General features: G+C 42.7%; 1 protein-coding gene across 1 annotated transcript; it reads left to right on the forward strand.

Moving 5' to 3' along the window:
• DIRAS3 (DIRAS family GTPase 3) lies at window positions 1-2,296 on the forward strand. Its single transcript, XM_081056480.1, has 2 exons — window positions 1-161; window positions 900-2,296. The coding sequence occupies exon 2, from the start codon at window positions 943-945 to the stop codon at window positions 1,630-1,632; it is 690 nt and encodes a 229-aa protein (XP_080912606.1). The 5' UTR covers window positions 1-161; window positions 900-942; the 3' UTR covers window positions 1,633-2,296.
• The last annotated feature ends 8,726 nt before the right edge of the window (window positions 2,297-11,022 follow it).

The following is an 11,022-nucleotide window of genomic DNA, read 5'->3' on the forward strand; positions in this document are numbered from 1 at the left end:
AGGGCTAGCCTCAGAGTCGGACGGTTGGAGCATTTCTGTCTGAGCCTCGGAGCGCACTGTTGCAGGTACCTGCTAGTGCCGCGTCCGCTGCCGCCACCAACGCCACCTGGGAGAGGAGCGCATCTGCCCGTGAGCCCTCTGGATTTTCTCCTCGCGGAGAGGTAAAAGCCATCTTCTGCATTTCTTCGGGCACTAGAACGCCAGGTGTAGCTGGCGAACCAGCCTGGATGGGTGCGGGTGGGAACTGGCGGGCTCGTTGTGCGCGAAGCTGGTGGGTACCCGTCCCTGGACGACCTACCTGCCCGCGGACGGTTGCTGCGGGCAGTGGGGCTCTCTGGGCGCCACGAGCCGAGCATCCTGGCCCTCGCGGGTTCCCTGAGCACCCCTCGCCGTGTCCATAACTCCATCCTGCATCGTGGTGGGGGCGGCAGCCAACCCTGGCCCGCCGTGATCGATCGGTGTCAGAGACGTTGACAATTTTTAATACGCGAGGAGGAGCGCAACAAGGGCTTCTCAGGGAAGGAAGGGTTTGTTAACACCGCTCCATGTGTGTGTTGTAAGGGTTGGCAAGCTGTTTTTACAGCTTCTCATTCTGCACTTAGAGAGAAGTATATTGTAAAAGCAGATGAACCGTGCGTGGCCACCGGGTAAGGCACCCTCGTCGGGGGTGCCGAGCGAACCTCCTCGCCAGCACTACCTTTCGTGGGTGCCTGGGGTGGGCGGTGAAGCGGGCTCCACCTCAGAGGAGGGAGGGCGTGGGGTTGGGGAACAAGCTGAGCCTCCCCAGCGTCCCTAGGAGAAGCTGTCCAGGCAGACGCTGTGACAACGTCCCACGGTCGTCCCGTCTCTCACTGTCCCTTTCTTTCTTCCTCCCTATGATTCGCCTACGGCTGGCTCAGTGCGAGAGAAGGTGTGCGCAGGTCTCCGCGCCAATTCCTGACAATGGGCAACTCCTGCTTTGGCTTGAAGGAAAAGCTGATGCAGCGGCTGCGTCCTCTGCCCACTCTGCTCATCATCCGCGCCTTCGTTCCGCAGAGGAGGAACAAAGATTACTGCGTGGTGATCCTTGGCTCCGCCGGCGTCGGCAAGAGCGCGCTGGTGAAGAGATGGGTGCGCGGCAACTTTCGCGACAAGTATGTCCCAACGACCGAAGATACCTACCACCAGGTGCCGGGCGGCAATCGCGGCACGGCCACGCTGCACATTACCGACACGGCTGGTGGGCACCGCCACCCGGGTTTGCAGCGCCTCGCCATCGCCAGGGGCCATGCCTTCATCCTGGTCTACTCAGTCACCAAGAAGCAGACCCTGGAGGAGCTGAAGCCCTTCTATGAGCTGATCCGCGAGATCAAAGGCAGAAACCTGCGTAAGTACCCTATCGTGCTGGTGGGCAACAAATGCGATGACAGCCGCCGCCGGGAGCTGACCGCGAGGGATGGCGTTGCCTACGCGATGGAGTGGAATTGCGCCTTCCTGGAGACCTCCGCTAAGACGGATGTCAATGTGCAGGAGCTGTTTCACATGCTGCTGAACCACGCAAAGAAGCCCACCACCTGCCTCCAGCCTACCCAGAAGAAATCTCAGATGCCCAAGGTCGCCGAGAAGCTGCTTGGCAAGTGCATCATCATGTGAGCCCGGTTCTTAGGAGCCTGTCCTTGTCCTCCCACAGTGTGCAGAAAATGTGGACCCATGCCAGTGTAATGTGTCACCTGTACATGACTGACTTGTGCTGTGGTTTGGATTGTAATCGCTAGACATCAATAAATGTCCCTTGTAAGTTAATAATTTTTCTTTTTCTCAGGCAAGAGAATTCTAATTGTTATAACGTTGACGTTGCAGGAGGATGGGGGGGGGGTGGAAAGGAGCGCAATGCATTTAAGGACTAAGACTTGACAGATTTCAGAGATTAATGTAAGAAAAAGAATGAAAAAGCAAAATGAGTTGAAAGATGTCACCTGCCTTCTTGTAACCCTATTATCATGTATTATTTTTAAACATTTCAAGTCTTGTAAATGCCTAATCACATCTTTCCATTGTGTATTTAATTGTGAAGAATTGTGTTTTTGCAACAAAAGCTTTGACAAATGACTGTGAGATACATATGCTAAACAAGATAAATAAAAGAATATTCTATAACTGAGCATTGAGGGTGGGGACAGAGAAAATGATGAACATGGAACTTGCTTACTAAAGATGTGCCAGTTTCCTAAGTAATTTAAAAATGTTTGGGTAGTCTGCATAGCAGTTTTTAAAAAGTATAACAGTTCCATGACTTAATAAAGCTTTTCCTGCATGCAATCAGCTGTGATAATTTTTTTTTCCATTGGACGACATAAAAAATTACCCATGGCATTAAAATTTCAACCACATCTGGGGAAGGTTTCTAATGACAATTTCACACATGGATGCCCCTGCCCACTTGAAATTAACCAATGGAGGGGGGATGGTTAAAGGGGTCACTGCACTGCAGAGCTGGTTTGTATCCATAATTTTTTCTGGAGTGACATCCAGAAGAACTTCCAGGGATCTTTGAAGAGGAGGCTCGCTCTTGCTGTCTTGGAGGTACTGGTGAAAAAGCAAACCTCAGCTTTTAGTTGCCTCAAAAGCCTTCCCTCAAGAAATACTGGACGTAGGGGGATGGAAGGTAAGGGGAGAGATGGGTGGGGTTGGAAATTTGATTGGAAACTCACTCCTTAAGGTGAGTTTTAAAAAAGATTAATTTTATATTTGAACATGACTTGAGTGAGGGACTACACGTCTATACATTCTTTGCTTTTGAGTGTTTGTCTCATTTGGAGGAGGTGGAGGAGGCTCCTTAATCTGGTGATTTTTTTTGTTTCACATAAAATGTAATTAAACAAATATTGAACAATTTAAATGTATTTTTTAAAAATGGTTTTGTATAACTTTATTTTCAGTGAACAGGACCCTATGGAAAAGGAGCCATAAACATCTATTTCATAATAGTACAATCTAAGTTTTGAGCTTGAAAAAATCCATTCAGTGGCTCCTTTTAAACGGTCAATTATTTAAGATTTTCCCTAGTTACTTTCAATTCTCAACCACTAGACACTACCTAAGCGGTCTACCGTATCGCTTTTTATGTATTCTATTAAAAAAACAGCTCTTAGCTAAAGTTCCTAATAAAGTAATCCCATTTCTAAAAAACAAACAAACAAAACATCCTATCGTGGCTATTTTCTAGGAGAATTCTTGAAGAATGCATTGCGTTCATTGGTGCTTCTGATAGATGAGCAGGTATTGCTAAGTGGCAAATACTACCCTTTAGAAAGGGGAAGACATGGTTTTAATGTTATAAGTAATGCTTAGTAAAAAGTATTTTAAGATGATAGCAAATATTTATATAGTCTTCATGCCATGTTTCTACACGGCATTGGAGAAAATATTTACAAATATTTACATGGCAATGTTCTATGTTATATTATTTAATCCTCACAACAATCCAATGAAGTGGATATTTTACCCATTTTGCTGATGGAAACAGTGATAAAGGTCACAAAACCCATCGTTGGCAGTGCCAATTTTTGAAGCCAGGTTATCTCCAGAGTCAGTGCTCGTAACCACAATGGTGTACTTCCTAAGATGACTAGTCAAAGGATAGACTTTTCTGTTCTCTATTTGGATTATTCAGATATGGAAAAGAAAGCTTCCTCAGAGCCTCCCTAGAATCCAGATGGGAGGCAAAGAAACAAATCAACACTTAACAACATGCATGGGGGGTTTTGAAACAGGGAAAAGAAGCACATCACACAGGGCATTGGAGAACATTTCCCCATGACATCACATGGCTGGATTCTCTTATGCCTGGTAGGAGTTGATTTATGCCTGGTAGGAGTGGGTGTGGATGAGAGAAGGAGAGAAAGACACTTCAGACAGAGCAGTGTGAACAAATGTGGGGTCTGAGCGATCAAAGCGTATTTCCAGAAATGGGTGGAGCAAACTGTGGTAGAAGAGCCTGAAAAGTTGGAGTTTAGACTTCAGCCTTTAGAGATAATGGGAAATTACTAAAGGAAGTAAGCAGATTTCATCATATTTGCATTAAAAAAAGATCCCTCTAGAGTCTGGTAACTGGTACTGAAAAGAGGCCAGTACACAAATTTAAAAACAATTAGAAGAGTTAATTTTGAGAAAATTAGGCATTGCCAGAGGGCATGGAGACTAAGGAATGGATTTGAGAACCATTTACTAGGAAGAATGACCAGAGCTTGAATTAGGGAAAAGAGGAAAACACTAACATGAATGCCATGATTTTGAGTGGGATTCCTGGTAGGTTATGGGGTCTATAAGCAAGTTCAGAAATGCAGAATAGAGCTGAATTGAGGGGAACATGTATTTGCACATGCACATGAGAATAATAAGTTACGTTTTGGGTTATATAGTTGCCAGGATAGCCAGTTGCAGGTTTTCAATGGAAACTATGTAGATAGGTATGAGGGTCTGGAGACCATAGCTGGTAGTAAAGCTGTGAAGGGAGAAAAGAGGAGGCAAGATACAAGGATTTAGGACCGAATCCTGGGGAACACAAGCATTTGGAAAGCTACTGACCAAGAGGAAACTGACAGACAATTAGAAGTGACCAAAAGATAGGAGGAAACTCATCATGTGCAATAACAAATGCAGAGGGAGAAATGAGTTTCAAGGAAAAGCATGTACTTTTATAGCAAAATTGTTTAACAAGTAGAATGAGGATTAGAAAGTGTTGCTTAGAGTTTGCATTAAGAGATTTGTGGTTCCAGCTAAGGTAAGAGTATCCCCATTCCCCCAGGGTTATTAAAAATAAAATAACCCTGGACCTAACACAGCAAACAAGCAAAGGAAAAAACAGTGGAAAGAAGTTGAGTGCTTAGGAACCTTGGGATATGAGGAATGACATGATGGTGATTTCTCTGAGTATTCTCACTGTCCGCATCTATCCTGGGCAGCATACCGCAGAAGCTTCCAGGCTAGAACCAACAGACGGAGACCAAAAAATCATGCCAAAAAAGCACATTTCCCCTAGTAAAAGGCTCAGGAAAAGGGTGATTTAAGAACTGAAAACTTTTTTTGGCAAAACAAGTTTTTGACAAATATACCAACAGCAAATCCCCTGCTGTCCTTCCTCCCATCAGAGGGAACTGGTCTTCCACCCCACTCTACCTTGCCCAGTGGAAGCAGATGATATTGTTCTGATGTCCTCTCCTGGTGCTGGGCAACAGGACAGAGCCGGGAGCTAATCTATCCGGCCCGTAGTGGTAGACTTCTGCCACCCCTTCCCTGCTGACTTGGGTGGGGGGATGTTGGAACGTCTGTCAGGGAGCTAATTATCTCAGTCGCCTTCCAGTTTCTGTCAGTAGGTGCTTGCCAAGAAGCTGAACCTTCTTCTCTACCTGTCAGCAGCGAGACCAAATGAGGCCCTGGGAGACCAAGCAAGTCAACCCTGTAGTTCTTGACCACACCCACGCCACCACCACCTCCACAGATCTCAGCATCCTTGACCATAATACAAAAGTTTGGGACAAGTTGAGCCCCCCTAAAAATCATACATGAGAGAAACTTTACATTATTACTGCTTGGGTGGGAGCAGGGAGGATATAAGCCATTCTAACCACTCTTTGAGGTAATAGTATTATTCAAAGGAGCTGGCACCTATACCTTCTATTTCACACTATGCAATATAGTAGTCTATAGTCTATGTGACTTCTGCACTTGAAATATGGCTAGTCCAAACGGAGATGTAGTGCAAGTGTAAAAATATACTCTGGACTTACTGTAAAAATATAAACGTAGAATATCTCATAACCTTTTATATTCATTACATGTTGAAATGATAATATTTTAGATATAATGGATTAAATGAAACATATTGTTTAATTTGGTGTTTCTTTTTATTTTTTAAAATGTGGCTACCTGAAATTTTTAAATTATGTTTGTGGCTCATTTTTGTGGGTTATATTATATTCTTGTTGGGCAGTATTGATCTATATTAAGAGTGGCTATTGGAACTAATTACTAATTTGAATTTGATTACATGCATTAGCCAGGATCTACAATCGAGTGTCGAAAGATGTTAACATGTATTTAAAATGATATGTGTTGTCAGATGTCTAAGTAACTTCACAAAATTCAAGATTAACAGAAATGTAACAAAATCCACTGAGAGGTATGTTTGTATATAAATGAATTTGAGCAGTACATCTGTAAGCTACATCTATAAACCTGGGTCCACAGGCCCAAAGCTTGGAAAAATAAATATGTCAGGCAGTGAATTCAGGGAGGTGGTGAAGATTAAAATAAATAAAAACTGAAAATATTCCCACAGCACTGATATTGTGTTTTCCCAGACTACTGGTACTGACAAACCTGCCATCCATTTGACATTGAGAAGTGAAAAAGTGGAGAAAAGAAACCTGATGTGGCGATAAATACAGTTTTGTAAAATGAGATTCAATAAATTTAACTATTTGACACCAGAATTGTGGGTATAACTGCTCATCTGTTTTGTCCTCCAGGTTAATGGACGTGGCCTAGAAGATATCTCACAAACTCAGAATAACGGTAGATTCCCTCTATGTTTCCTTCCCAGTATCCTCTGGGAGCACATCACCCCATGTACCCTTTTCCCTAGCAAAGCCAGACAGTTTGCTGTTCCCCCAAACATCCTATGTAGTCCTTCCTTTGCTGTCTGTTTCTTGACACGGTACTTTTTCTTACATTTTCTTATATCAAAATTGTATTCACCTTCTAAAACCTAGCCAAAATACCAAATACCACTCCCATTGAAGGCTTCCCTGTTTTTCAGTAATTCAGACATTTTTTTAAGAGTCAGAAATACACTGGCACTGTGCCACACCCTGGGCTGCAGAGTCCCCACCTTCAAGAAGCTCGTCATCTTACCCAGGGAGACAGGGAAGAAAATAAGAAAGCACAGCAGAGTGGGACAGGTGTTCTAAGACTGGTCCATTCTCCACCCTGCTACCTTATCAATCTTTCAAAAATGCAATTTGATTAGCCTGCAGCTTTAAGAGCCATCGTTTGCCAGATATTCTGAAAGATGTGCACAAGTGTGCAGACAAAGATGTGTGTGAATCTCGTCTCTGCCACCTATTATGTCTGTGGGGTAAGTACTGAAATTCTCGGGGCATCATTTTCCTCAGATGTAACATGGGGATGATGATAATAGCCTCTACCCAGGACGATTGCATTAAAATGTTAATACACATAGAATACTTGTAATAATCCCTGGCACATTGTAAGCAATCCATAAATATCACCTATTGCTATTATTAACAAAAGACTGGAAATTACCTAAATGACTATCAGTGTGGTCCCAGGTATATTAAAATAATGAGGTAATATGGGCCAACCCACAATATCTCCAAGATTTAAATTCACTCCCATTTGAGGGAGTGTGTGTGTGTGTGTGTGTGTGTGTGTGTGTGCGCGCACATAATAGAAAACTTTCAGAAGGCTATTTAAGTAATTTTAATAGGCATAGGCCCTGAGGAGGAGAATGGCAGTTTGGTGGGGAGGGAAGACCCGCTTTTCATTCTATAACCCTTAATACGGTTTGAATTATATTACCATGTGCATATATTATTTTTCAAATCATTGGAAAAAGTACCAGATAATTTCCTTGAGTTTCAGCAGGAAAGGACAGTGTGGAGACTAGAATCCAAATTTTCTGACAGCAACCCCAGTGCTTTTTCAGTTTTATTCAACATTAAAGTAACCCCAAGGAGGAACCGCATGGTCTAATTGAAAGAAAAGAACTATAAATGTATTGTGCATCTAGCGTATGGCATTTAAGAGACAAGGGAGGAACAGCTGAAGCTCAGAACAGTTAAACAAGTAACCCAAGGTCACACGCTGAGGTCTCTGGAGCTGGGATTTCCCCCCAGATCCTCTTAATGTCGCCCAGATGAACCCAGAATCAAAAAATGTAGGTTTAATCCTGTGTCGTCTTTGCATTTTTGCTGCTCACAACCTTGTGAGTTGTGCAAATACAATAACTGTGAAAGCCATGTTCTCAATGCCTGACACGTAGTGAGTCCTCAACTGCTTAGTTGAATTGGATTGATGCTTCCTTCGCTCTTTACCTCTCCTGGATATTTACTCAAAGATTAATGCAAATGTCATTCTACCCAACACCCACCACCTCTGGACTCTGGGAGATTATGTTCCCCTGATATTTGCAGGAGAAGCACATCTAAAAAATTCCATTTCTAAAAGCTCTAAACACAGGCGTGGGCGGTAACTAGCCTGCCACATTAATGCATGTCCTCCTGTTTACTCCTTTTGCTCTGAAAGCTCATGTGGCCATTTTGTAAAGGTAGTCATTAATTTAGAGTGGGAGAGAAAGAGAAGGATTCAGAGAGAAATTACTCGTAATTGCAGTTCTGTATTAGTATGTTTTTCTCTGCAACCTGGAGCTGAACATTGTGAAATGTATTTGTTCCCAGTGTAATTTAAATGTGAATTAAGTAGTGCTATGAGGCCGGGCTATTCAAGAACAAGGCAATTTGTCACATGTTTGGAATTGTTGCTTGAAAATGCCCACCTGAGTGAAAATGCTTCCTGTCCTACTGGTAGGGGCACTCTTTAAGGGACTAACTTTGATATCAGCTCTTTCATTCTAAACTAACTTCTGTGGACTGAAGATTTTTTCATGTTTAAAATGAGAGGATCTTAAACTCAAGGTCCACTGTGGACAAGTAAGGAATCTCAATGACAGTATATGGGAAGATTATGCCCAATCTATAGCGAACTGCCTGTACTAAGTTCTCTTGGGAAACGTGGACCCAGTGTTACAATTATTTTTTTTTTCTGATTGTTATGGGGAATCTAACAAATTTTAAATATTGGCAACCGCTTAGAAATTGTTTATAAAAAATTCTATTTGGGTCTAACTATGCCAGGCCTTCCAGTCACCAGTTAGAGACCTCAAGCTGGAGAATATGGAAGGTTCCTTAACATTCAGAGATATTATGACATCTTCATTCAGATCTGGGAGAATACAAAGTATTGAGGTAACTCCCTTTACAGTGTTGATAAGGGCACGATGGTGGAGGGTGGAGCTAGAAGCTCTTGACTGAGACCATTTCTATTCCGCAGTCATGCTGGAATTTATTCTTTCTAAACCCCAATTATCTGGAAAATGGTGATACAACCTCCCTCCTCACATCACTGGGTTATATAAAGTATGTTTAAAGCTATAAGTGTAACACAGATAGGAGATTGTCAGGATTACTGATTGAAGATGGAAGATGACAACAATTCCGGGTAAAGAAATTGCTGAAGTTTATGACAAGAAAAATCCAGACTGGACACTCTTCAATGAAGCATGGTGACAGAGTCTCATTTTCAAGAGCATGGACTCTGGGGCCAGACCTCTTAAATTTGAAGTCAGGCTCTCCTGCTCACTAATCATGTGAACTTAGCCAAATGCTTCTGTTTTCTCATTTGCAGAGTGGGGATAATAGTAGTTCCTCCCATACACTGTTGTTATGAATATGCTTAAAGTGACCCCCACAATGATGCCTACCTCCTCATGTTCACAGTTATGTAGTTACGAGAGTCCCTTCCTATTGAGTGGCATCAAAGCGAAGGAGCTGTGACTTGCTTCTATCTTATGGTGTATGACAAAGGTAGTGTGAGGTCACTCTTGTGATTATGTTCCACTATGTAAGACTCTGTCTTGACAAACTGGAGCTTGAGCTCTATGTGAGCTCGATGAAGTAAGCAGCCATGTTGGAGAAGCCCACATGGCAAGGAGTTGGGAGTAGCCTCGGAAGTGTGGGTGGCCTCTAGGACCCAAAAACAGTCTCCAGCCAACATCCAGCAAAAGCTTGGGGCCCACAGTGATACAGATACAAGGAAATAAATTCTACCAACAACCTGAATGACCTTAGAAACAGATCCTTCCCCAGAGTCTCCAAATGAGAATGCAACCAGCTGACACCTTGATTGCAACCTGGTGAACTGTGAGCAGAGGACCCAGTTACTGAGCCTAGATTCCTGACTCACAGAAACCGTGACGTGATAAATGTGTTATTGTAAGTGGCTAAATTTGTGATAATTTTTTACACAGCAGTAGAAAACTAATAAACTTGTATAGTGTTGCTATGCATATTATATGAGTTAACATTTGTAAAATGCTTTCATTTCAATGATAGAAAAGTGTTAACATGATCACATTCTGGATGACCAGTTTATTATCAAATACAGCAGGCCCTTGAATAATGTTTCATTCCACGTTGTTTAGTTATACTGTTGATGAGATGCCGTGGGAATTTAACTCTCTAATTTATATCAATTAGCCAGTGGTAAAATTTATTTTGTTATATGTCACTTCACTGCAGTTCTAAGGGCCCATTGACAACTGTAAGTGAGGACCTACTATACCAGTAGAGATGCTAGACTTTTTGCTTCTCTTTATGAGTGTATTAGAGAAATGTGTTACCCTTTAATTGTCTCAAAGTCCTGAGGAAATACTGTATACAAAAGACTCTATTCTCGCCCTCACTTGGTAATACAACACTCACGACTTCCACTCCCACTCAGAATTTCTGACAGCCCATTGGGTTACAGCTATGTACAAACTGCTCAACCAACTAGCGTCCCACTTGGCGTCTCCCATGTTCTTCTTGAGCTGCTCAGTCCCCCAATAACAAGGTCCAAAGCCAAGTTCACATGATGCTGTGAATTATCAACTGACTTTTCTGTGCAGATCAAAAATAAGAACTAAATATATACTTGAAAATGCAATAACCTGATTGATGCCAGGTAACTTGTCACTTTGTGGTTGGCTTCATCAGATCTGAAGCAGAGAAGCTTCCTGGGGTATGATACCCCAGGAAATTGTTAGTAACAATTTCCTAACATAATAATAATAACAATAAAAAATTCCCAAGTAGCCTTCTTACTTCCCCAGAACACATTGCGGGAGGATGGTGTCACCAAAAAGACTTGGAAGTGCTATATGAGGACAGGCCAGGAGCTTGAAGAGGCCATGCAGGTGGAAGA

This window comes from Rhinolophus hipposideros (assembly GCF_964194185.1).
Source record: "Rhinolophus hipposideros genome assembly, chromosome: 8".
NCBI lineage: Eukaryota > Metazoa > Chordata > Mammalia > Chiroptera > Rhinolophidae > Rhinolophus > Rhinolophus hipposideros.